The sequence below is a fragment of the Struthio camelus genome, chromosome 3 (assembly GCF_040807025.1).
Source record: "Struthio camelus isolate bStrCam1 chromosome 3, bStrCam1.hap1, whole genome shotgun sequence".
Taxonomy (NCBI): domain Eukaryota; kingdom Metazoa; phylum Chordata; class Aves; order Struthioniformes; family Struthionidae; genus Struthio; species Struthio camelus.
Genome location: NC_090944.1, coordinates 89066652 through 89089670, shown reverse-complemented (window position 1 = coordinate 89089670; position 23019 = coordinate 89066652). Strand labels below are relative to the sequence as shown.

Below are 23019 nucleotides of genomic sequence, written 5' to 3'. Positions count from 1 at the left end.
ATGTAACCTGTAATGCCTTGCTTTTGTGCCCAAACCATCAGAAGCACAAAGCTCTTTTCCAGCTGTTCTCTAGAAATGTGCCCCCCCCCCCCCACCACCACCATCTTTTATACTAAGCTCTGAAAAAGCAGGAGAGAAAGAGGCATCCTACTCTCTGGGAAACTGTCCCACAAAATTTAAGGGGAGACAATTTTCTCTCAAAAGTTGAAAACTTTTCCATAACACTGAAATTGTTACTGTTTCCCCAAGAAAACTTTTTAATCAATTCATTTTTCAGGCTTTGCTTTATAACTACTGGTGATAAAGAGATGGTGAAACAAGTTCTAAACTTCGACATATCCCCCCAACCAATGTTCTAGAGGTTTTCATTTGCTCTCTTCTGCCTCCTCAAGCAAAGGTCAGTTTCATCAGTCAGTCTGTCTGGCTAACACGAAAGAACCACAGGCAGCTCCGATACTGCACATACCTCTGGCAAAATGAACTGCTCTACCGGCTTGTACCACAATCGGTTCACTTGCACTCCACAGCTTGGTGGGCTAAAGCGAGCACTGAAGAGAGCTTCCTGTGCATAATGACAACAACAACATCATCATCATCACCACCAGTGCTGTGAGATTATGCAAGCCTTAATCATCTTAGCTAGTTACAACAGAAAAAATAGGCTTATTGTTTCTATAAAATACTTACTGAAAAATTTCGTCTCAAGATAGTCTGATGGATGCCACAGAATTCAAGCTTTCAATTGATACAGCAGAAGCAAGCAATGATCGAGCGAGAGCGCAAGTTTCACTAGAAGTCTGACCAACACAATGCACTGTCTGGGACACTCAGTCTCAGTCTACTGAATTCCTAGCTTCTGTTTAAATAGCTGACTACTATTAATTGCAACAGATGATGCTGGCCCCTAAAACTTCATTGCTACTATATCACATAGGTCACCAAACCACTCTTGCATAACAACAGCAACATAAAGATGCTGCATTGCCAGCATATGCTCAGTCACTGCCTGCAGGACTCAAGTTCTATATGTGCATTACACAATTTTCATCCTGCACTATGGCACACCAAGACACAAACATCAGGCTGCTTTACAGGACAAATAACACTTGGCATTAGTGAAGTTTAAACTTTTATCATTGGACTATTAGGAACACAACTGTTCTCTCCAGCACTTCTGTATATTAATTGTGGACACAAAGGAGGGAGGTTTCCAAACTAGCATACATGTATGCCCTCAAAGCAGCTGACTGAATTGGGCAGGAGCCTCTAACGCTAATTCTGTGTTGAACTGTGTGTTGAGGGTGCCTCAGTTTTCAGGGGAGGCAGAGATATAGGTAGAGGAGAGGAAAGACTAAGGGGAGTTGAAAGAATGCTTCCTGCTGTTTATATAGCAAGGCAGGTGCTGTACTCAACGGTGCTACACATGATGGGCATTATTAACCTAGTGTGCTTGGAATTTTTAGAACACTTACCTTTCTGTGAGAATGTACATTCTCACATTTCCATAATTAAAATGACTTAATCTAATTAATGCTCAATAGTTAACCAGCATAAACCTCAACATAGCATGGCATGATTTTTTTTGCTACAACAAAACTAGTTTTCTTGAAATTCATTGTGAAAAAACACACTTTAGTGTATTTTTTGTACCTAGTTTTAATTTTTAGCTTAGCTTTAAATTATTTCTACTACTATAACAGTCAGAACTCCTAAAACTGGCCCATCAAGTTACTAATGGAGATAAATAACAAACTCAATGATCACGCTCAATGATTTTTTTTCCTCCCCCCCCCACCCCTTTTTTTTTTTTTTTTTCCTTCCCATAAGCACTAAGGTATCCTATCAAATCCATAACTGAGCTTGGGAGCGTGTGTGTGTTGGGGGTGGGGGGGAAGTCCTCCCTAGAAGTTTGCCTGTTATCTGTAAAAATCAATTTCTAGAAATCTCAAAATGTCTTGCTGGAAGACAGATAAGAAAAAACTAGAGCTGTACTGCATCTCTTTGCCTCAAAGCACTCAATGGATCCATCTGGACATGTGTTTTAAATACACTTAAACAGTTTTTTTTTTTTTTTAAATTCCCTAATACCTATCAATAATTTAAAAACTCAAATGCAACCAAAAGGCAATCTTGGTATTACAGGTCAACGTTCTTTCAAAAAGCATTCAAGTTAACTCATGTCACTTCCTGAATTTCATTTTCCTTTTTTTCAAATCTGTTGTGTATACAAGCTGTGAAATAAGAAGAATTTACAGTGCAACAGAAGAAAAATATAATTCATATGCTTGCCATTAAGTAGTTGTCCCCTAAGTCACTCAAGTGTATAGCACTTTCTGTAACAACTTAATCCACAATAAAGAAAAAATATGACTTAGTTCAGTTGCAAAAGATAACTACAAAACTCTACCTCATGTTCTGCCTGGTATAGTTTTACAGTGATGTTCCTCTGGAATCCCACACTAACAGCCTCATAAAATACCCCAAGACTGGTAATGACAATGGGGTAAAGTACACGAAAGTTCACACTGACAATTCTGTCTTCAGAGAGCACAGAAGGTATGTCCTCAGGGAGACTGAATGCTTCAATTTCCTGATTCAAAACTGTACAAAGAAAGGACAAAGGCAATGTGAGAAGATTTCATTATTCTGGAACTGGATACACATACAGCACACCGAATAATTAGGCCGGAAAGTGCATGTGGTAATCAAGTGCTAGAGGGGAGAAAGACAGTTGACTGCACATTATGGTAACGAGGAACTCGGAGTGATGCAGCAGTCTGCTGCTTACCAGCAATTGCAAGCCAATGCCTACATATCCACCGAGAAAAGACTACAAACACAATATATCCACAGGGAGAAGGAAAAAAAAACACTATTATCTGTATATTAATATATTATACAGAATTATCCATGTATCACAACTGCATACACCTCCACTTAACCGGCCTCCCCACCTTAAGCCCGGAGGTACCATCTGTTCTTGGGAGAATGGTTAAAGTAGTTGTTACTGTTCAAAGAGAAACAAAAAAAATCTCATTTCAAGGTGAGGTGAATCGTCACTTCACTTCGCCAAGCAGTTTCTTAACTTGTTAAATTCCTTAACTCGGAATTAAAGAGCAAAAATTAAATAGCAAAAAAAAGAAAGTGACAGGAAGAAAATACAATTTTAGTTAAGTGTTTTTATATAGCAGGATTTCATTATTCGCAATTTTATTTTTCTCAGCTGTTCCCTCTCTCGGGCATAATCCGAAAACCCTGTCAGCCAGACAGGATTAGAGCCCTTTCCTCCCCAAGTATCACCACTAGGGAAGTCTACCTTACACCTAAGAATCCTTTCCCAGCCTTGCTACCAGCTTCCCATATGACACTGGACCAGGTCATTCCAGCCCTCTTCATTTTACACAAGGATAGAGTAAAAATTTACATTTCAGGGAACACTCTCTCCCATGTCATCAAGGGGAATGCAAATCCATTAGAAGTCAATGGCCTGTCCCTTGCAACCTCCAAGATCCCTTCCTTTCATGAAGCACTGCTCACAGTACTCACAGGAAGGTTATGCTACCGGCAGGATGGCAATTTCTAGATGGCATGTATTTGCAAGAGGGGCTGTCCCAGTTAAGCACCCCTGAAACTGTTCCCATAAAGGTGATTCAGTTCTAGTACAGATGATAGAATTTTTAAAACTTAACTTCTGTACCTGGGTTACTGATGTTCAGAAGTTTGCAGGAGTACGGATCTTCTCTGTCCTCCACTGGCACAGCACAACCATGCGCACCTATTATAAACTTCACAAGGACACTAAAATAATTTGGTTTTATTAACACCAGTTCTCTTCCCTCCACCTTCAATAAACTTATTTCATCACAATAGCCTGTTTTTCACAGGATTGAGATTTTTGAACCCCTCTTAAAAAATCAGCTACCTGACTCCTGATATAGAGTAACTATGTGACTCCCTGTGCGGAGGCTCAATTCCAAATCCACATTAGTCTCCTACATTTCATAATGAGGCCACAGGGAGAGACCAGCAACCAGGAACGCAATTCAACACAGCCAGCATGCTAAGCAGAAAAAGACCTAAGCTGGCACTGAAGGATTCTGAAACCCTGTCTCTCCCTGCCCGAGTTCGTTCCTTAACTCAGGGCTGCTTCAGTATTCTGCATTCAAAGGTAATGAACAAATTAATAATGATAAAAAGGATACTTAGCACCAAAGGAGGGACAAGAACTCCAGTCTACTATTATAGTGAAGTGTTTCAAATTTGGGTTGCAGTCAACCAACTGGTTGCTCTTTCTGGTCCCAATCATGGCTACGCTACAGCCAGGAGACTACAAGTAATAAAAAGAGCAAAAGCACCCACCTTAGCTCAGACTTCCACCTAGCAACTAAGTATACTCCTAAAACTCCATATAAACCAGGGAAAGGTCAGGTTTTTAGATGAATGTAGCAGCTACGCTTCACTCCAAATTGCCTAGTGTCGCCAAATTTGTGACTAGGAAATGGCTTTTGGTGCAAGACAAGTGCCAAGACGACAAAGTTCCAGCAGCAAACTGCAGCTGAACTTTCCCAGCAAGATCTCAGCTGTTTGCAGACTCACTTTCAAGTATTCTGAATTACGAAGCATTCCAAGTTGCATACCATACAAAACATGCATCGCAATGCAAAAAAGGGAAATTCATTATGCATTGTATACTCTGGCTCTTGTACATCAAGAACAATGACATCTAGTTGCAAAAACTCAGTATCAAGACCTGAACCTGACTCATTTTTGTCTGTGAATCAGGATGACAGAACTGCATGGAAATGTAACAGCTTAATCCGCACAGTCCCATCAAACCACTGTCTCTCAGTAGTTCCACAGTAATTGCAAGTCTTACAGTCTCGCTCTCCCATCACTGCCACCCCATATCCCAATCTGTATGGGAAAGAACATACAAATAGCATAACCAGTTGCCAAAAAGAGCTTTTGGATGGGCTGTCTCTTGATATCTTTCAACGAAAATAGCTTCTGGCGTGTGCTCAGAAACATACCTCAAGCTTTTTTTTTTTTGTTATTTTGTTTTTAATCTTGCCATCAGCTTTATTCTGACGCATCACCATACTAGAGGGGCCCAGTATCGTCCCATGTAAATCAAAGAACAGCAGTGAGCAATCAATCACGACTTTATTCCCTGTACTAAAAAGTTCCAGCCCAGAACAAGCAATATTTTTATATATTTCTAAGCAGATTTAAAAAGTGATCACAGTATAGGATGCTCACAAGTGAGGACAAGCCACTCCTTCTCCAGAAAAAGGATTAAATCAGTATGTTTACTCATCATATTCTTAGTTTCTTACTAAGTCCAAGAAATACAAAACGCTTGAGATTACCGTTGACTCAGTGCAGGATGTTGTTTCAAGTGCTTGAACCAAGTGTTCCTTATAACGCTGCGCAGTTCATGATTGTGCCGAGCTGACAACACACCTACAACAATATCATAATGCCTCAACTTCCACTGAGGAAAGAAGGCCAGTGGACCTAGAAATACAAAGTAAGAAAGGTTTATTATATACACATATTACCACATACCACAGTTGTGAACAATAACTAAAACGCATCCCAAGAGCGAGAGTACTGGGCACCTGATGAAAACAGTAAGTAGAACTAGTATTGCATTCTTGGTCAAGAATCCAGGAAACACTTTCAACATGTCAAAACCATCACTAGTAATCTGGGAAACATTACTACAATGAACCAAGTAAGTCACTGCAGATAAACAAAACTCACCAAGAAAGCGTGACCTGCAAAGCAGGCAGGAACGTAAACCTCAGTTTTGACTGACAGCATCTACCATTCTTTAAATATTTGCCTGCCTGGCTTCTGAACAAACTGCCCTTGGGTGGATGCTCTTGCTGTGCTCTATTTCCTACGGGCCATTTTATGGGCAAGACGCAAGGTCCTACTTCCCACTCTGCAAAACTTAAGAAAGCCTGGGCCTTCCGCTACCTCATTAACATCCCCTCAAATATGATTTACCCTAAAATGTGGCAGCTTGCCATTCCTGGTACTTTCACCATTACAATTCACCACTAATCTACCTAGGGGGAAGAGGGAAAAAATAAACAAAACACAAACACAACACTATTTAAAAAAAGCCTATCACGTTCAGAAATATGCCCATTTTTTCCTCTTCTCTTTAAAACAGTTGGACACCTTTAGCTCACCATTTCACCCTGACATGTCAAGTTCTGTCTTGTTTCTAACCCTCTAAAGCTGAGCACCACACTCTGCCTTCACAAAGGGTATTATATCTTAACAGAAAGGAATGCTCTGGCCTTTTCATAGCTGGATGTCACAGTCAATACCCGTCATCTACGGTTTAGCTTTTGCTGTTTTAATTCAGACATCGTGAAATTCAGACTTCTTTTAAAGCAGGAGTTTGACTAGATAGAAACCTGAGAAGCTATGACTTTGAGCCTGCAAACGCCCAGGCAAAGGAGCTGAACTGCATAGTTCAATTTATCAGCTGCTGTAGAATTGAGAGAGATTTATATTTAGCTATAGCAAAGGATCACTTTCATCTCATCTCACTAATTTTTTTTTTTCCATTAGGCTGCAGATAAAGAAAACAAATCTAAATGTGACTGCCCTCCAAACAGCACAGACAAGATTTTTCCAAAAAATCTAATTTTAGAGAAACTAAAAATATCTCCAAATCTATATGGTATACTTCCACCAGAAAGAGCTGAATTATAATGTAGATTCTACTTTCTGTACTAGGATCACAGAATGGTTTAGGTTGGAAGGGACCTCTGGAGATCATCTAGTCCAACCTCCCTGCTCAAGCAGCGTCCTCTACAGCATATTGCCCAGGATCGCATCCAGACGGGTTTTGAATATCTCCACCGAAGGAGACTCCACTACCCCTCTGGGCAACCTGGTCCAGTGCTCTGTCACCCTCACAGTGAAGAAGTTTTTTCTCAGGTTCAGATGGAACTGCCTGTGGTTCAGTTTCTGCCCGTTGCCTCTTGTCCTGTTGCTGGGCACCACGGAGAAGAGGCTGGCCCCATCCTCTTGACACTCCCCCTTCAGATACTTGTACACGTTGATGAGATCCCCTCTCAATCTTCTCTTCTCCAGGCTCAACAGGCCCAGCTCTCGCAGCCTTTCTTCAGGGGAGAGAGGCTCCAGTCCCCTCATCCTCTTTGCAGCCCTCCGCTGGACTCTCTCCAGTAGCACCAAGTCTCTCTCGTACTGGGGAGCCCAGAAGTGGACACCGGACTCCAGGTGAGGCCTCCCCAGGGCTGAGGAGAGGGGCAGCATCACCTCCCTCCACCTGCTGGCAACACTCTGCCTCATGCACCCCAGGAGACCATTGGCCTTCTTGGCCACAAGGCCACACTGCTGCCTCATGCTGAACTTCTTGTCCACCAGCACTCCCAGGTCCTTCTCGGCAGAGCCGCTTTCCAGCAGGTCAACCCCCCAGCCTGTCCTGCTGCGTGGGGTTATTTCTCCCCAGGTGCAGGACCTCGCACTTGCCTTCGCTGAACTTCAGGAGGTTCCTCTTTGCCCAGCTCTCCAGCCTGTTCCAGGTCCCTCTGAATGGCAGCACAGCCTTCTGGTGTGTCAGCCACTCCCCCCAGTTTAGTATCATCAGCAAACTGGCTGAGGGTGCGCTCTGTGCCTTCCTCCAGGTCATCGATGAATACGTTGAACAAGACTGGACCCAGGACTGACCCCTGGGGGACACCATGAGCTACAGGCCTCCAACTAGACTCTGCGCCACTGACCACAACCCTCTGAGCTCTGCCCTCCAGCCAGTTCTCAAGCCACCTCACTGTCCACTCATCCAACCCACACTTCCTGAGTTTACTTATGAGGATGTGATGGGAGACAGGGTCAAAGCTTATATCAACTTACAATCAAAATGACTTAAAAACCCCAAGCACACAAGCCACTTTATTTCCCCTTCTTCAGTATCAGTTTTTCACTAAAGCCAACTGTTATGCCTTCTACACCAAGCATACGTTGAACTGGTGGCAAGGTTCAGGAATATCATTTGTTTGCTGACAGAGCTACATTCAAACATATTGCCGCATGTAACATCTAAAGAATCTTACAAGACGGATCAGACAGTCTATCTGAATATAGTTTTGGTAAATATGCTGGTAAATACTGACTAATCAGAGTTTCTGCATGTCTCCAGAGACCTTTATATAATCAAACTCTACCAGTACTCCATGAGAGCAGAGGTACAGGATTATAACAAATTCCTCTATAGCCTCATAAGCCTTCCTCTGATACCCCTTTTCTCTCCTGGCTCTCCTTCCATCCTTCAATTACTCTTTAAAGAGCCTCTGCAGCCTTAAACACAAAGCCATCCAGACTAAATCTCACTAGAGGACTAAGACGTTTGCAGAGTGCACATAAGGTACTGTTTACACAGATTTGGTTTTGACGATAACATTTTTAATTAAAAACAGAACCATTTTGTTAAACAAAAATTAAAGAAAGACAAAACAAAGAACAGAAGTCTATAGGGCAAACTGAACTAGAATACCATAAGCTGGCTTAAATCAATTTTAAAAACCCTAAAAATAAGCTATTCAAATCAAAAATAAGTATTTTAGATTCATTTATATTTTAAAATAAATGAAACCTTTTCTTATGAATTGTTCATATGGGAGCAACATTAATGTAGCATATGCTTCTGAATTAATATCCTACTGCTTTTAGAACAGACAGCCCCTTTCTCCTGTTTTACACAGTCTTCAACTTGATAAGGTAGCATTACAGCACTCTACATTCAGAAGATTGTCTTCTTTGTCCCAAGGGTTATGCCATTTTACTTCTAAAACCTCTGAAAATGAAGAGAGGAGAAAAAGAGAAAAAAAAAGAAGAGCTTACTTCTGCAAAAAACTAATGAATAAGCTCCCTGCTTGTCAGCAAACGTTTCTACTTCCTACTGAAAAGTAGGATTAACATTTGTTAAGCTTTCAGGAAAAGAGAATCAATCGTCTCTCCCTGAACAAGTACTATTTAAAAAAAAAAAAAAAAAGAGGAAGAGATAAAGTCAGAGGTACAGAAAAAAAAAGAGGCTATTATTCATTTATAAGGATAATTCAGATATGTGCATCTATAGGATCCAATGCAGCATAAGCTAAGAGAAAATACTGCTGACCTCCAAGTCAGTAAGTATTTATATAGGCAACTAATACTTACCACAGGGGCCCACACTTATTTCCTTAGCATATGTTCTATTTTTGTGCATTCTTAGGCCAGCATTTTATGTGTTAGTAATAGGTTTAAAAATGCATTATATTTCACTATTAATTATCTTGCACAAACAATATAAAAGGCAAGACTTTAAAATTTCCAGTTACAAAAAGAAAGAAAAATCTGCAAATTTTGTGCTTTGCAAAGGAGACAGGCAAATCATATACCAAAATCCTTAATCCAAGCTATGCCACAGGCTCTCCATGCACGTCTCCAGTGCAAGTCTCCCCCTGTATTTTTCAGACTTCCCATTCGCTTAACAGTACCTCACAAGTGGTATGGATGGATATTAGCTTTTTAACAACTGTTTATATATCTATACATATTTCTATGTATCTCATTCCATAATAAATCCTAAGTCCTGCTAGCTGAAGAGGTGCAGAAGTAGAGGAAGCCTTTCCGGCATAAAGGCCACATTATCATTAGTAGCCTCACTTTTGAGTTCTTACTATTTCAAAATTTCATCTCTCAGATGCACCAAGCATCCCAAGACTGCTGAGTGGAGTGTAAATAGTCAAATGTGCAATTCCTACTCTACGCTCTTTCAGGCACCAGTTACAAAGTGGCTTTCACTTTGATGGTTTGCTTAAGCCTGTTAACCCACAGCAAGGACTACAATAATATGAAAGCAGGCAGCTATCTCTCAGCTGCCACGATCCATTCAGTTCTGCACAGCAAGGAACTGAAAGGAGTACTTCTGTCAGCAGTGAAGTCTGCAAGAGCCTCATGTCACATGGTTAGTAGCAAGCTCTAACTGAAGGTCTTCCTGGGACTGGTGTATTCGTAAGGACACACTCCCACACAATTTTCTGATGTCTAACTGCATGTATTTCTAGTAGTGCCATTTTTTTTACCTTGGTCTGAACTGCAATAAGCTTTCAAAGAATTCTTAAGTCACCAGTTTTCAGGAAGCTTGGGGAAAATTCTGGTCTTTGAGACCTCCATTGTCTGTCAAGCTTGGTCGAGAACTGCCAACAGATGGAAGCGAGGGAGACAGAGTAGAAGAGGTAAACAAGTGCACATACAGAGCACAGAACACAAGCCTGTGCCCCTAGAAGGCAAGGCTAAAGATGCAGGGGTGCATCTCCTGCTGAGCTGGACCACCGAAGGCGGTCAGTGCTGACAGGCAGTCTGCTGGCCTCAGCCACATTGTAGCAAACAGCTGTGTTTTTCAAAACCCCAAACTACAAAGATTAACATGCATCTCTTCTTCCTATGAGACTGACTCTCAAGTAAAATGTCAAGTTAAGCTGCTAATTATATTTACTGTCATTATAAGGAGATGAAAAGATTGAGAGATCATTTTAGCTTGATTTTGTCAAAAAACAAGGCAAACGTGATCTTGCTGCACAGATGTCTATTGGTCTGTCTCTCAACCACCTCTAAATCCACTGGTCATTTTCAGTCAAGTTTGACAGAGTACAGGTCTCAAAGTAATTAAGTTCCTACGTGTTTCATGCAAGGGGACTGGGCAGACAAGAGACTTCTTGTTAATGCCTGCACTGAGAAATGTAGCGGTGCAGGCTTAGCTGCATTATCAGGCACCAGAGAGCCTCCACCAGCAACTGCTAGTATAAGAGAGCTCAAGAGGAAGCCAGATTTTGCATCTTCTGCTAGCCATGCAGCTTTTCAATAAATAAATAAATAAGCAGAATTAAATAGGCTAGGCAGAAGTTGTCAGGAATATTTTCAATGAATTCACTTCAAATATACGGTTAAAATAAAACAAAAAACACACCCCAACCAAACAAAAAAAAATCCAGGTGCCATTTCTGCCTATTCTTGGGACTTTGTAACCATATTCCTGTTTTTAAAATGCCTTTCTCTACAGCACTGCTCTGTGGAAGACCAAAACAAACACGGAGGAAGGAATTAACTGAATATAAAGAAGGTTTTTATTCACAGAATGCTGACACATGCACCAAAAGAACAAATCAAAGGGCAAAAGCAGCTCTTCTCCTCCCTTCTAATCTTCTTCACCTACACTAATCTACTATAGCTTGTCTGCATTACAGGTTTCTGTGCAAGCACAGCTACGTGGCCTTGCTGCAGGATCCATTTTATACTAGAATTAAAACTCACTGTGATGTGCACCCCTGGTTGCTGCAGGAGCACAGCACTCCTTGAAACAGACAAACCTTCAGGTAGTGAAAGTAGCAGCACTGGAGGGATACTGGTGCTCTGCACACCGACAATGACACCACACTTACATGCTTCTAGGCAGATCTGGCAACAACAGGACAGGCCAAGCATCAGAAGCTCGGGCACAAAAGGAACAGAGCAAATCCTTCTTGCAATACCCAGGCCTGATGCTGGGTTTCTTGAAAGCACAGCATCTTTATCCTCTGAAAAGAGTAGTTACTAATGGCTGATGACATGGGACAAAAAGCCTGCTCCTAGAGAAGGCAGCTTGCTTCCTTCTGGCTGTTCTACTTACCAGGCAATTTAGAAGAGAGCTGGTGAACAGCTTCCTTCAGCCACAAGCCTTGCTCTCAAACTCTGGTAGGAGTGGTACTCTTTGCCCTTTACTCCAATGCTAAATGCATCAAAAATGCAACCTTGCAGTACTGCTCATTAGCAGTTTGCAAGGTATCAGACATCAGGCCACAGAATGACTCCAGCGCAAAAAAAATCCCAATGCCATTTGCAAGTGTTCGTCAGCACAGAGAGCCAAGGGAGAGCTCTTGACTATTGCCAGTATGGGTTAAAAGGTTCAGGACAAAACCAAAACCACAGCTTTGCTGTGGATTCTTTGTCAATCCTTTCAGGCCCATCAAACATCAGTGGGATGTTTGTTTCATGGACGGTCCGTCCCTGAAAAACAATGTTCGATAAAATCTGATAGATCAAGGACAGGAAACAACTGGCATTTTAGGCAGAACTGCACAGCAACTGCCAATGACAAACCTGATCTGTTGACACATTTCAATTTCCAAGGCCATCAACCTATTAGTCTTTATGTGTTCATGAAAGGTGAAATAACTTTGTGACCAAGCAATATACTACTCCCTGACAGGAAAGCTTGTTGTATTTCAAAAGGCATCTTTTCTTAAGAAAGTATTGCATTTTGGTACATGTTCTCCATAAGGAGCACAGTATCATTCACAACCTCAGAGGTTGTTTCTATATGTTATTTCCATATTGAAAAGCCAAAAGCAGGTTAAACTCTCCCTCCTCCTCTGTCACCTGCCATGCACACAGGCTAGTCTATGCAGGACATAACCCTAATTCTGCAAGGTAAATCACTAAGCACGTAACCCTGTATACAGTTCCAGTATACCTGTGCTTGAAGAAGTACATGCTGAAACACTGGACAGCAGATGGTATATAAGCAGTTTCTAGAAAATGGTGGGTTTTAAATGTATTGCATAAATATTCACTAGTAAAAGAACGACTCTAAAAAAACAAAAAAAAAAACAAAAAAAAACAAAGGGACCAAATTTTAGCTGCCACACAATCCCAGAAATGTGACTGCAATCGTGTCTTCCAAGGCATTAGCATCAGCAGAGTAGTATATTGCATTTTAATGTATGGGGCTTTCTGATTAGGTACACTAACTGAGGCCCCAAAATGAGTAATTTCCTACTCAAGAAGGCGTCATCATCAGACTCGTGCTATCAATCCATACATACAAATAGCAACAAAGTGCTGAATCCACGTAGAGTGCTAAAAGCAGGTATTTTCCTCTTACTTAAGTTTCAAAGGTCATTTTATAATTAGCACTTATCTAAGATTTTTATAAAAATTAACTAAAGCTTTCTACCTAGGAACCTTCTTTGGTTAGCTACTAACTAGTAAAACGTGGACTTGAGTTAAACCTAAAAAACATACTCTTACACAGAAATACCTGAATTGTTTAGCTTAGGAAAACAAAGGTTTAAAAGAGATACCTTTGCTCTCTATAGTTACATGGTAGAGGTGTACTTGAAGGAGAAGAAAGACCCTTTTAACAGAAAGGGCAAAACCAGCCCAAGAACAGAAGGTCATCAACCAGTTGCAAGTGAGAAAACATTTCTAATAAGGGCACTAAGCTTCTGGAGCAGCCTATCCCTAAGGCTGGTAGGAATCCAAACAAATGAAAGCCATCTCAACCCCTCACTAAATAAATATAAGCTGCCCAGCCACCATTTTAAGAGAAAGATCAAGAGTTGCATATTAGAAAAAGAAAACAGACTCGATAGCCCAAAAAGTCCATTCTAGTCCTGTATTCACAATTCAGTCATGACAGGTAGGTACTGAAGCATTAAAATAGGCCATCATCTTTTTTTTTTTTTTTTTTTCTCCAAATAGATATTTCCATTCTTTTTTGGTGCTATAATTATTGAGAGGGGAACTAAGCTTTTGAAAAAGAACATATTAGTTGAAGCTTTTAATTTCCCATCACGTTTACAGTACAAAGTAAAGTCTAATTAAAAAAAAAGTTGATGTTAGCTTGATAAGAACAGTTACAAACACTTTTCCTTGCCCTACTCCCATGTTTTTAAGGATAGGAAACAACTAACTAGATTGCTAAGAGTAACAGTTAATACAGTGTATAGAGAGAGATTTCAGTTATAACTGCAAAACCATCACAAGTTACATCCACAGCTCTCTGAGGAGAAAAAGCGTTGCAAACCCAGCTTAACATACAGCTCTGCCTTTGGCCTCTGCTGATAGCTAATTTTGCTAGTGTTGAGACACTATGTAGGCTAATGAAATACCAGATTATACATAAATAACATACTTTTAATATCACAGCTACTGTAAAACACTGTCCCATGCTCAATTTCAGTTTTTATTCATGCCAGTGATTCCAGGTAGTAGAATAAAAAGCAGCAGAAGCAGTATACAAGGGAAAGAAAGGGAAGGGGGAGAGGGAAGAGTTACTCAATTGAATGAAACAAGAGTGGCTTTATATGCAGTACCAGGCCCTCTAAAATAGTTCCAGGTCCAGGAAGCATTTTAATAAATAGGGAAGCCCAGGTTCGACTGAGGCTGCGATCATAGAACTGGGTGACATGGAGGAGGGAAGAGTCTCTGTGCCAAAGACACATTATTCTCTTGCATATTAATTCATTAATGTTCCTAAAACACTCTGAGTAATAATTTAAAAAGTAGCACATGAGACATCAGAGATAAAAGAGGTCCTTTAGCTCATCCTTCTATACTCTGCCAAGGCAGCCAGACCTACAGCTTGTATGTTGCACAATACTTTCTAAAGGCTAGGAGGCAAACTCTTTAAATTATCACATGAAGATCAGGCCTACAGGGAGACAGTACAGGTATAACACTGAGCATTTTTCTAAGGATGATAGGACTCATCTTTTTTTTTAAGAAGCATCAGTTTTTCCTCTCCTCAACGTCAATACTTACTCAACTCCAGGTTACAACTCCATAACCCCCGCACAAACAGGATGCGTTCTTACTTTTTTTTTTTAATCCAGAAAGAGACACTGTGTTTATATATATATATATATATATATATGCACTTGTCCTAACACTATTAGGTGCAATGTAATTTCACAATAATAAGCACAAAGTCCAATAACAACTGCTTGTAACACCGAAACCACAAATAGGAATGCTTCTCCCCTCTCTCCCTCAGCGAGAAACTTCTGGACTTTCCTCAGAAATATTTGTTAGGAGAAAAAAAAGTCTCTGTAGAGAAGGCCATCATGAGATTCCACGTTGCCACTTCCAACTGCAAATCAACGCACTGAATTAACAAGAACAGCACCATGGAAGATGAAGAACAAAACAATCTAGACAATCTGAATGCACTTCAGGCTAATAATAGTAACTTGTGTTCTTCTATCACTCAAGTGTCACTACCACTCATTTGACATGCAATAGCCAGAATACAGACACAATGACATCTGTACAACTCTGGCTTTGAGACTACTCAAATTCACTGACCTTGCTCCTTTCACACCTGCATTATTAATTACCACTGGCAATCAGCAAACAGATTCCCATTTCCTCACAGTTGCACGTACTCTGCAGAGGTAACAGGGACTGGTAATAAAGTCTGTTCTTGTTAATGAACAGACTCCTGGGTCTCTAGACAAAGTTCTAAGTAGGTCTCCTGTTTTAAAAAAAAAAAAAAAATCCTGCTCATTTTTAGACACCCTGTAAAAAGAACATTTCTTAGTGTCCTCAAATAGCATCTATGGTTGGTTGGTTTCTCTTCCAACAGATGCCTCTTTCTACCACTTAAGCTGATTTGTGGCCTAGAAAACACAGCTCATTTTGTGAGGAGTGCAACATATGCGTTTAGGGATTTTTAATATATAGCAAAGTGCAAAAAGCTATCCATAGGATAGGGTACGATCCCACAAAAATGCAATCAACAGAATTTTTTTTTCCCACTGCACATCTCAGTAAGAGCAGGACCGCGCTCGCGGCGCAGAGACGCTTTTGCCGGAGGCGGCTGCCACCGAAGGAAGTTCCAGCGTACTCCGCGCCCTCGCTGAGCGGAATTAACAGTCAGCACCTCCAGGTGAGAAGCACTGAACGAACCTCGTTCCCCCGCTCTCCGCAGCTGGTTTTGTAGGTGGTGGTGGGTTTTTCTTCCGACAAACCCACACAGCCCCCTCTGCCTCTCCGCAGATCACCTACCACCACCGAGCCCCGCACACCGGCGCCGCCGGCCGGGAACCGCTCCCCATAGCCCGGCGCCAGCCCCGGCCCGCGGACAGCGCGAGCCGTTTAACGGCCGCCGCCCCCGGCCCGCGGACAGCGCGAGCCGTTTAACGGCCGCCGCCCCCGGCCCGCGGACAGCGCGAGCCGTTTAACGGCCGCCGCCCCCGGCCCGGCGGCACGCGCTCGAGAGCGGTAGCCGTCGCCCGTTTCGCCTCGCCCCTTCCCCACGGCAAAAACACCCCCGCACGCACCAAGCCCCGCTAAGTGACCCAGCGGCTTTGCGGCCGAACAACCTCCCCCCCCCCCTCAAATAACCCAAGCCGTTTCCCCTTCCCCCCCCGCCCGCACAACCCCCATCCCCTTCTCGCTCCTGGGGGCGGGGGGTGCAGCCCGCCCGCCTCCACAGCCGTGCCCGCGCCCCGGGCACCCTCCCGCCGCCGCCCGCCTCTTCCCCACCTGCCGGGTGCCTCCCGGGGCCGCCGGGGCAGCTAAGCAGGAGCCAGAGGTGCAGCGCGACCCCGACCGCACAGGGGCACAGCAGCACCAGCCAATTTCGCATTGGCCGCCACCAGCCCCGTCCCCTCCGCGCCGGCCTCTCCCAGCCGCGCCGCAGCTACCAGCCGACTCGGCCTCCCCGCAGCTCCTCCCCGCGCCGCCGCCGCCGCCGCTCGGCCGGGCCGGGCCGGGCTCCGCTGCCCCGCGGCCGCCGGGAGCTGCAGTCCCGCCCCAGCCCCGGCGGGCAGCGGCGGCGCGGGCGGCGGCGGCGGCCGCCTACAACCCCCACGATGCCGCGGGGCGGCTGAGGCGAAGCGGGGAGGGGAGGGGAGGGGGCGCCTTTCCGCTCGAGGGAGTACCTGGAAAACGTGGCTTTACCTCATGGTTTATATCATACTGGAGACTATATTGGGGGGCGGGGGGAGGAGGAGAAACATACGTTCAAGCGAAAACAGCACTGTTTTTCCCTAAAGGAGGCTGCCGGGAGGGAAGCGGGGAGCTGCCGGCCCGGCCCGGGCCTGCGGGAGGGCAGGGGCACGGCGGTGCCCCCCGCTCTCGCCCCCGCTCCTCGCCCTCCCCGGCGCTGGTAGTTGCCCGAAAGGCAGCGAAACACCCGAGAAACGTGTAGCAGAAGTTAGCTGCCTTAGCGTCACTTAGCAGAGGGTAAAAGGGCCAAAAGGGTAATCGGTGATGTCTCCGAGTGCATCTCTCAAGTGGTAGAAATACGTTATTGCTTCAGTTCTTTCCTTCTCAGTGGAAAAGCTGCTTGTTCTGCTATCACTCAGACTCCCTGTTAAGCAGAAATTTGAAACGTACACGTTTAAATTCCTTTCCTGATTAGGCGTCCTGACGATCCCTTAGGAGCTGCATGGACACCCCAAGCAGGTATCACATCAAATCTTCGACTCCAGAACAGCGACACCCTGTACGCCTGTGATACCACTATAAAATGGCAGCATCCACATTTGCATTTATTCCGTGCTAGCAGCTCCCTCTGCTGCTACTGATATTTTACAACATCTCTGAAAGCTAGGTATTGTTTTACCCCTTCCAGAGAGGGGAGCGAAGGAGACGCAGAGGCTGTGTCTGGAGCAGTAAACTAAACAGAGCCGGGGCACCGATGCAAGCACAGCCATCCATAGCACTTAACTGGCAGCATGTCACTGATGCCCCTGGCCCAATTTTGGCCCTGGCCTACCAGCACTCACACACACTATCCCAGGCGATAGCATGGGCCGGGGACTGTCCCTAGCAGGCCATACAACCACCCTGTTCTGGGGGAAGAGAGTTTAGGTTTAGAGATGAAAGCTGTGCCGTATCGTTAGTCTTGAGGGCCAGAGAAGGGGACCTGCCCCTATTTAGCTAAGTAACTAAATAATCAGAGACATCAAGTGATTTGTCAGGGCCACTCACAACTCTGTGAAACAGCCAGAAGGTGAACATGGGTATTTCATCCTCAGCTCTGTGCCTCTTCATAGCGCCATGGAAAGGAGGAAGGGCTTTGAACTGTGTAGAAGCTGTCATTGAAGACAACATCTCCACAGAGATGTAGACCTGATGGAGAAATTCTGTCCTAGCTGCCATAATGAACTAAAGCAGAGACAGAGTGCTAACGGATGACCATTTTAGCTAGAGTATGCTGCACTCTGGCCATCCCCTGGTAGCAGAGTGGTCCTCCCAAGTTGTTACTGTTGGTTGTAAGGCCAAGTAGCCTTGAGGTCCTGCAGGCTGGTTACACTTCAGTATAACAATAATAATAATAATATCTTGTTGTTGTTGTTATATATAATATTCTTTTGATTATAAGAACATAAGAGACACAGCAGTAGCTCTTTTTTCCTCTGGGACTTTCATTTTTGTGCTCATCATAGCTCCGAAGGACTAGGGAAAAAAGCCTTCCCTAGTTAATCTTTATTTGTGCAACACTACAATTATCTGCAGACTGACTCCCTTAAAAAGTCATAGGGTAGTAAAAAAATAGCTTTCCAGAACAATCCTTTATTAATCCAATCCAAAGCTAACAGAGTGCTTCGCTTTGGCAAAGAACTGCAACAACATTACAGCACTGAGAAACGTAAGTGTTTCTGAGTGTAATATGTTATTCCAAAAAATTGAATGTGTTATTTGACTACAATTACACCGCGAACTTTAGAAAATAAAAGCGTCATGACTGGAGCATGGCCAAGAAACGATGGTAGCATTCTTGCTCTTGAGAAGGTATGCTCTAAGAAGTTAACAGTCCAAGCTCAATTTTACATCTCTCCTACAGCCACCACTTTCAGTAGCTGGGAGGCTCTGGACTGAACAGGCAGGAGGGTGACCATCCACAAAACGTTGCTCACTGCAGTGCTATGGGTTTAAATAAGGTTAGATAAGGTTAGCATAAGAATATAGGCACTTTGAGAAGTTACTGGTCTTTGGTCATTTTGAACATAGATGGCAGAGAACTATTTCTTTGGCCTTCTGTGGGGTGAATCTATCTGAAGAAGTGATATGCATAAATAATCAGGTGCTTCTGATGAGTTAATGTATAATCTAGAAGTTAATGTGTAATGGCTATAAGGTGCAAATGAAGGCTTGCTGATGCTTTTCTATCAGAAACACATAATTTAGGAATACAACTGGATACATATAAAGTATAATTGAATGGAAAGATTGAGTTTTTAGGAAAAGAATAAATTTGGTTTTGAAAATCCTCAAGCTGTGAAAAGTGATTGGAAAATGTTTAAAGTTCTTTTGCACAGTTTAGTTAAGATTCATTTTTTGTCAGCTAGGGTGAGATATTGCAAGGAAAACAAATGATTTTAACCTTTACGTATTGAGTTTAAACAGCAAAAGGAAAATGTGTTGGAAATGTATCAACTTTATTTTGTTTGCACACATACACATTTAATATGCAAGTGAGTGTATACTTGGTGGCAAGTAATAGTACTAGGAAAAACATTGAGACAAAATGTTAATATTATTAATCACCACTTCCATTTGACTTGCCTATTAGCAGATTCAGCTCTAAATGTTAGAACCAGAAATGAAAACTGGTCCAGCTGTTAAAATTAAAATTACTCTGTATTTTCCTATATTCCTTACAGTTAACAGATTATCTCCCCAAGCTTTAACTCCAGTCCAGGTGAACTGAAGGGGATTTTACCCATAAACATATCCAGTATAGATACATCCCTGCAGCTTATCCAGAGGACTCAGCTCCTTAATACTTTGCTGTCTGTACAGTCATGCATTCACTATGCTCAAGGATAAAGGACTGTATAATGTACAAAACAGGAGAAAATTGTTCCTAGTTTTATTCATTATATTCTAGAAACTCTAGGATACCAGGGGCCTCCTGGTCAAAAGGGTCATATATATGCATTTTCATTAGTCATGCAGGAAATGATTGAAAATAGAGTTCAGTCACAGAAGACGACTTTTCTACTGCATTTGCTGTAAAACTTTCTTCAAGATTTTTAAAGCCAGAGAGTTGACCTAAGACTTCCAACTTCATAGTCTACTAATGGTGCAAGCAGCAGTACCGCTCACGTTGCGTATAACATTGAAAGTGTGCGCCTGTGTGTAAATCTCGGGATGATCAGACCTGTAGGTAGCTAGATATTAACCTGTTTTTTCAGAAGTACTGATTTCGATTTGCAAAGCACTTTCCATTCACGTTCTTGAGGGCTGTGGAGTGACTAGTATTTTTGGGAAGCAAATTAATATCTGAGTATGTAAATATGGATTCCAGGTTTTAGGTACACTTTTTAAAAAGTCTTGGCCCATATATTCATTCACTTTTTCAGAGACTTTAGAATCATGAAAATATCCACTATGAAAAGGCAAACCCACCCTGCACGGGTGGCTGGGATTTCTTTAGGACACTAGCAGCGGACAGGAAGAACAAGAAGCACAATAAAGCTGCACGGATTTAAGCGGAGTTTATCCCCAAGGAGTTGCATGTTTTACTACTGACCTGTGTGTGATCCATTTGAAAGCAAAGGAAGGAGTGGTGAGAGTTTCCATTTTGGGATTTGGGGCTAGGCTTTTCCCACACCTTCCAGTAATGCTGCTATATCACATTCCACAATATCATTAGGCCTTTGGTTATTTAAAGAAAATACAATCAAAGAGATTACAAGTCAGGGTAAGAGTGGTTTTAGTTTAGTTTAAAGGGTTGCACGTTTGCATCCTAGAGCGTGGGAAATGTTATTCTTAGTTTTTCCCAGAATTTGTAAACAGATTCGCTTTATGCGTTTGAGGAAGTTAAGGAATTATCAGTCCTTTATCTTTCCTTTCTTAGGACTGTGAGAATAAATGGATTGTGCTTATGGAAATGGAAGAGATGTCTCCCTGCCTCTCCTTTTGGCCTTCCCTCTGATTGTGATGAAGTACAGACACAGACAAGTTCCTAGAGTACTCAGCTTGTGCTATTATTGCAATTGGTATCTGTGGGGTCTCCAGAGGACAGACCGAGGAACTCCTCTAAAAACTGATCTCTGGACAACTGGCTGTCTTTCTGAAGGGTCTGCTAGCTCGTATAACTAGCAGCAGCAAAGAAAAGTCAATGGTATGTGACCAGCCAACTCTCTTAAGACTATGATGTACAGGTATGAAGAGAGATGCTATTAGAAGGCTTTAGACCGCACATAGTGTGCTGCTGGTGTGGCATGAGGCCTGTACTCATTTGTACCCTGAATGGAGGCAAGAATCTTCCTGCATACATGATCGTTGTCTTACATTTGGCATTGCTTTTGCAACCAGATTTTGCCTGTGGCTATTTTCCTTAATAGGCTTTTAAGGGAGACTTACAAGAAACTTTAAAAAAATCCAGATATATTATGACTACCGGTTCTGCTCTATGTGCTTCTTTCTTAAGAGTTTCAAGGAACTAAAAAGGTCAAAAAGTCAGTATTTCCTTGATAGAACATACATTTATTTGACTCTTTCCATAGTGGTGGTTAAAAGCTTCAGGACTTGGTTGCATGAGAACTGAATCTTGCAATCCCCCTTTTTTTTGGAACTTCAAGTATTCTCATGGCTGACCGGAGCAAGGGCTTGAAAACTTGCTGGAGTATGTCTTATGTAACAGGGTTATAACTTGCTCTTCTTCTTTCCCGATATTTTCTATTCAGCAGTTTAAACAGTTCTGGCACATTGTTCTGAGAGGCCCCAGTTTAGACAGACTTCTCTGAGGTCCAAGAATACTCTGACTAGGGTCTTCCTTTCATTGGCATTGCAAGAGCCTAGCTACCAAAACAGCTCTCGCATCTTCCTCAGACAAAAAATAATCCAACCTTCCTCAACTCACTTTTGTTTCAGGAAAGGTGGATCTTCACATTTCATTTCCGCTCATAAAGTGGTCACATCAGCATCACCTGGTGGGCAGCCAAGTCACCATCCCTTATGCCAGAAATGGGTAAATGAGAATATCCTTTTCATCTCTTGGAGAGAAAGGGGTTGTTTAGTTGTTGTTGCTGTTGTTGTTGCTGTTTTTTATACCAGACCCAGCCTAACCTGCACAAGAGTTTATAACTACCATGCAAAATTGGCTTGATACAAAATTGCCTTGCAGAGCATCATAGTAATCCAAATGTATCAATACAGCAATAATAAATATCACATTCGAGGTTGACTCGTTGTCATGTTCATGACCAACAACAATAGAAACAGACTCAATACTGCATATTCGATAGCAGCTAAATCTTGACAGGCACATCTCAGAGAGCAAACAGGGGAATGTCTTGCAGAGATGCTGAACAACCTCAAATATATAATAATCAGGCAATAGCTAGTTGGTAGGGGTTAGCTACTTCATATGTAGCTAATACACAGCTAACTTTAACAAGTGGCACAAAGACTTCAGGATATGGATATGGAAGAGAGTGAGGCTTCCAGAAAGTCCTGTTGAGACCTGGGACAGTAACTTTGCTTCTTAATCACATGCCTAGTAGAAAGTTAAGCTTACTATATAGCTGCATATTATTTACTCTTTCGTTATGATCTCTCATTGGATTGATAATATGCAGGTTGTATTTCGTAAAAAATTATTTTTACCTCACTGTGTGCTGTTTTTCCCCATGGGACCTGTCCTGCTTTAGAATGGCCTTGTTCTGCTGCAGAACGTATCAGATGGCTGTTTCATTTGTTGCAGAAGATGAGAGATGAGTGAGATGGAACCAGAAAAGAAAGAGTGTCACAAGGCTAAGGTGCTCAGTGCTCCTTGAGACAACTGTCATTGCCTCTGTGTGATACCAGGAGAATAATGTAACCAACATTTCACATTGCTTTTCCACTCAGTTTTTGTGGGTGCTTGACTTACATAAGTGACTCCAGTTTGAAGAGCTGAGTATTTATAGCTGAAGCAAATGATGCAAATTTAACTGTGATATTTCCTAATGAATACTTAAGTTAGTTACTTTAACTGTCTTGTAATGTAGTTTTATGTTTATTCAGGTACTGTTTAAATATCTGTAAATATGTTCACATCCTTGTTGCGAGTATTTGTTTAGCTGATAAGGGCAGAACTGTAAAGCAATATAATCAGTTTTACAGTCCTATCTAATTTCTCATGAATAGGTATTTCATAGTTACTCTCTATAGTTATTTTCCATAGTCTAAAGCGAACGTACCAGAACAAAACATCTATGCACAGTTTGAGAA

The 23019-nt window shown here is 42.4% G+C and overlaps 1 protein-coding gene across 10 annotated transcripts in view; it reads right to left on the bottom strand.

The window, feature by feature from the left end:
- Positions 1-16557, bottom strand: part of B3GALNT2 (beta-1,3-N-acetylgalactosaminyltransferase 2) — a 30172-nt gene extending 13615 nt beyond the window's left edge. For 2 of the 10 annotated variants that reach the window (XR_011140288.1, XM_068938972.1), the window contains exons 1-5: positions 16333-16545; positions 5370-5517; positions 3698-3798; positions 2408-2601; positions 467-562 (exon numbers count right to left, since the gene is read on the bottom strand). Coding sequence is in view for 8 of the 10 variants with exons in the window: in XM_068938972.1 (XP_068795073.1) it covers positions 467-562; positions 2408-2601; positions 3698-3798; positions 5370-5517; positions 16333-16435 (642 nt within the window). In the remaining 2 variants the exon portion in view is untranslated. Of the gene's footprint in view, positions 1-466; positions 563-2407; positions 2602-3697; positions 3799-5369; positions 5518-16332 lie in introns of all 10 variants that reach the window. The other 8 variants (XM_068938977.1, XM_068938978.1, XR_011140289.1 and 5 more) reach the window with 7 other exon arrangements.
- Positions 16558-23019: the final 6462 nt, after the last annotated feature.